Source organism: Phalaenopsis equestris, unplaced genomic scaffold, assembly GCF_001263595.1.
Source record: "Phalaenopsis equestris unplaced genomic scaffold, ASM126359v1 Scaffold000675, whole genome shotgun sequence".
NCBI lineage: Eukaryota > Viridiplantae > Streptophyta > Magnoliopsida > Asparagales > Orchidaceae > Phalaenopsis > Phalaenopsis equestris.
Window position 1 is genome coordinate 60649 of NW_018165115.1, and position 2844 is coordinate 63492.

The window sequence follows — 2844 nt, forward strand, 5'->3', positions numbered from 1 at the left end:
TTTTTTTTTGATGCCATTGTCATCCACTGAATTGCATAGCCGTAGATATTATTTATGATAACACGCCAAATTAAATATTATATAACTACTGTTAAGTATGTAAAAAATTTTAATTAGCTCTAAATGACAATGACTCCATAGCCAGTGATAATTGATTGAGAAAATATTAGGACTACAAAATAAACATAAAATAATTGTAATTGAACTGACAATCCAATGATTCGTGACTATGTTTTAAGATAAACGACTTGCACTGCATAACACCTCACCCTCTCATATATGATGCTGGCAATCTCTTAGAGCTGCATGACCACTTGCATGAGCACCTTTGAATAATCTATATTTCCATGAGTTAATAAGAAACTATGGGGATTATTTATAATGAATCTGTATTTTTATACAAAGTGGTGATTTTAATTTTAATGTATCAGTAATTATTACCAAGCAGATTTAAAATGCATTTTTTAGAATTAGTGTTCTCACATTACTTGATTTTGTAGGGCTATATCATTATTAGAGATGAAGATTCCCATGTGTTGAGAATGGTAACAGGCATTGCCCCAAAGTTCCTGTGGGATGTCGATTTGTATATGCTAGAAAATGAGGAAAAGAAAAATGAGCCAGTCTTAATATGCAGGAAAAAGTTCTGGACTATTGTTTGAGGTAATTTATAGCCTTCTGTTTTCTCTGATAATTTATATGTTTAACGTTTATTAACTTTGTTATGGGAGCTTAAATTACATGAATCTAGGTTCTGTTTTATATTCTTTCGGTGCCTTCCTTTCATGAAAATGAAACATGATTATGGTGATAGTGATCTGATCGAACTGCAGTTCAACAGCTTTTATATTCTTCACCATCAGGATTTCTGGTCTTATCTTAATATTGCATTTTCATAACTTATAAAAAAGCTATATAATAATAATTACATAAAAGTATGAGTACTATCTGTTTATTTTTTTTTTGCCTTTATGTTTATTTTAGCAAAGTAAATAAGGAAAATTTTGAATTTAGTTTGTTCATAAATTTAACAAACTTTTCATGCAAAGTTAATTTTATTTGTTTTTCGTCTCTGATGGAAACGAAGTTTATTGAAAAATCTGCTTGGCACACAATCCGTTCAATTTCTGATGGTAACAATTTTTTGTCAAACAAAATGGTTTTTTTTTTATTTTTCCGCTGATTGGCTAGAGTATTTTATTTTCTCCCATTAATTTTGCATACTTAATCTTGTGCCCCATCACCTACTTGAAGTAGATTCAAGGTTTGGTGTCTCACCCCAGCCAACGTTTAAACTTGCATAATCGGATATTGCAGTATCTTTTACACAAAAAAAAAAAAAAATTGAAAAACGAAAAAAACTATTGAGTTAAGCTCAAAATAGATAATAATTAATATTTTAACATTGTAACGTATTGATACATTAAAATATAATATGTTAACGTCCTAATTTAGTCGAAATAATAAATTGTTCCAAGTAAGAAGCAACATATTAACATCCAAATATTAAATCATAAAATAAGAATATTTTTACGAACATCAAAATAAGGCATAATAATGTAACGGTTTAATATAAGTTCAATAACATAAGTCTCTCCCACTCCAACCATCCTTCATAAAAATAAGAAGATAACAAGTTACTAATGTTAGAATTTTTACATTCAGAAGTCCTCATAACTCTTATCACTTAATGAGCCTCAATTAAAATTATCAACATAATAATTTGCTTTCTCCTTCATTTCATCCTCCATTGTATCAATGTTCTGTCATTCATTTTGCTCCTCTTAAATCTCAATCATATTCCTCTTATCTAATCAATTTTGATATTTATTAGATTTTAAACGGTGGCTATTTTGACAATAATTCTTCAATTACATTCTATCTAATCAATTTTGATATTTATCAGATTTTAAACAGTGGCTATTTTGACAATAATTCTTCAATTACATTCTCAATTGTATATTATATGTGTAAGCATAGAATATTTTGCGTTACTTCTGTAAAAATTCTTGGATCTAATTGTGCATGTCTCGTCAGAATTAAGGAGAGGTGCATCTCAAGGTAGGCCTCATATTATGTGAGGTATAAGCCTCGTGTGATATCCAATGAGGCGTAAGTGACACGGAGATGATAGAGGAGCAGTGGAAGTTGATAGAGATGATAAGAGTGGGTAGAAGACCGAGAGGGAAGGAAACATTCCACAAATATCCGAATGAATTAATTCTAAGACATTTTAAGTTCTATTGGCACCCGGTTTCTTTAAATTTATTTGTTTACCTTTAATACAATTAACATAAACTTCAAAGTGTGAAATCAAGGGAATGAAGAATTTCATTAAACACAATCCTCTAAATTCTTTTTTTAGAGATATGACAAATGCTTTTGTCATAATAAATCAGAATTCTCATTAATTAATTTACATTTTATACCACTTGAATTATTATGCAAGAGTTCATTCAATGGGACATTTGTATTAAACAAGTATATGTTATCATGATAATATAAAGAGCCAGTATCGATAATATTTGAATTCAAATAAAGACTTAATTGACAATATCCAAATAAACAAGAGTATCCAAATTTTTTTTAAGAAAAATTTGAAACTAAATCTGCCTAATGATGGTATAGTATATGTCTCTTTCAAATTAAAATAATGTTTAGTCTTTAACAGTAACATTAAATTTCCTATTAGATCTAAGCTCCACTGATTCATCATCACTTATATTGATGAATCTTTCATCATCCTTTGGTTTTCGGTAATCTAGATAACCCTGCATAAACACACTTATTTTATTAATGTATGAGTAAATCTTCTGATTATTCTAATTTTATTATCTTTAGTTT

General features: G+C 28.6%; 1 protein-coding gene across 2 annotated transcripts in view; it reads left to right on the forward strand.

Moving 5' to 3' along the window:
- LOC110030221 (probable methyltransferase PMT7) overlaps positions 1-2844 on the forward strand; it is a 66802-nt gene that overhangs the window by 59409 nt on the left and 4549 nt on the right. For both annotated transcript variants that reach the window (XM_020732830.1, XM_020732831.1), the window contains exon 7: positions 501-663. In XM_020732830.1, the coding sequence (XP_020588489.1) occupies positions 501-662 (162 nt within the window). In that variant the 3' untranslated portion in view covers position 663. The remainder of the gene's footprint in view (positions 1-500; positions 664-2844) is intronic.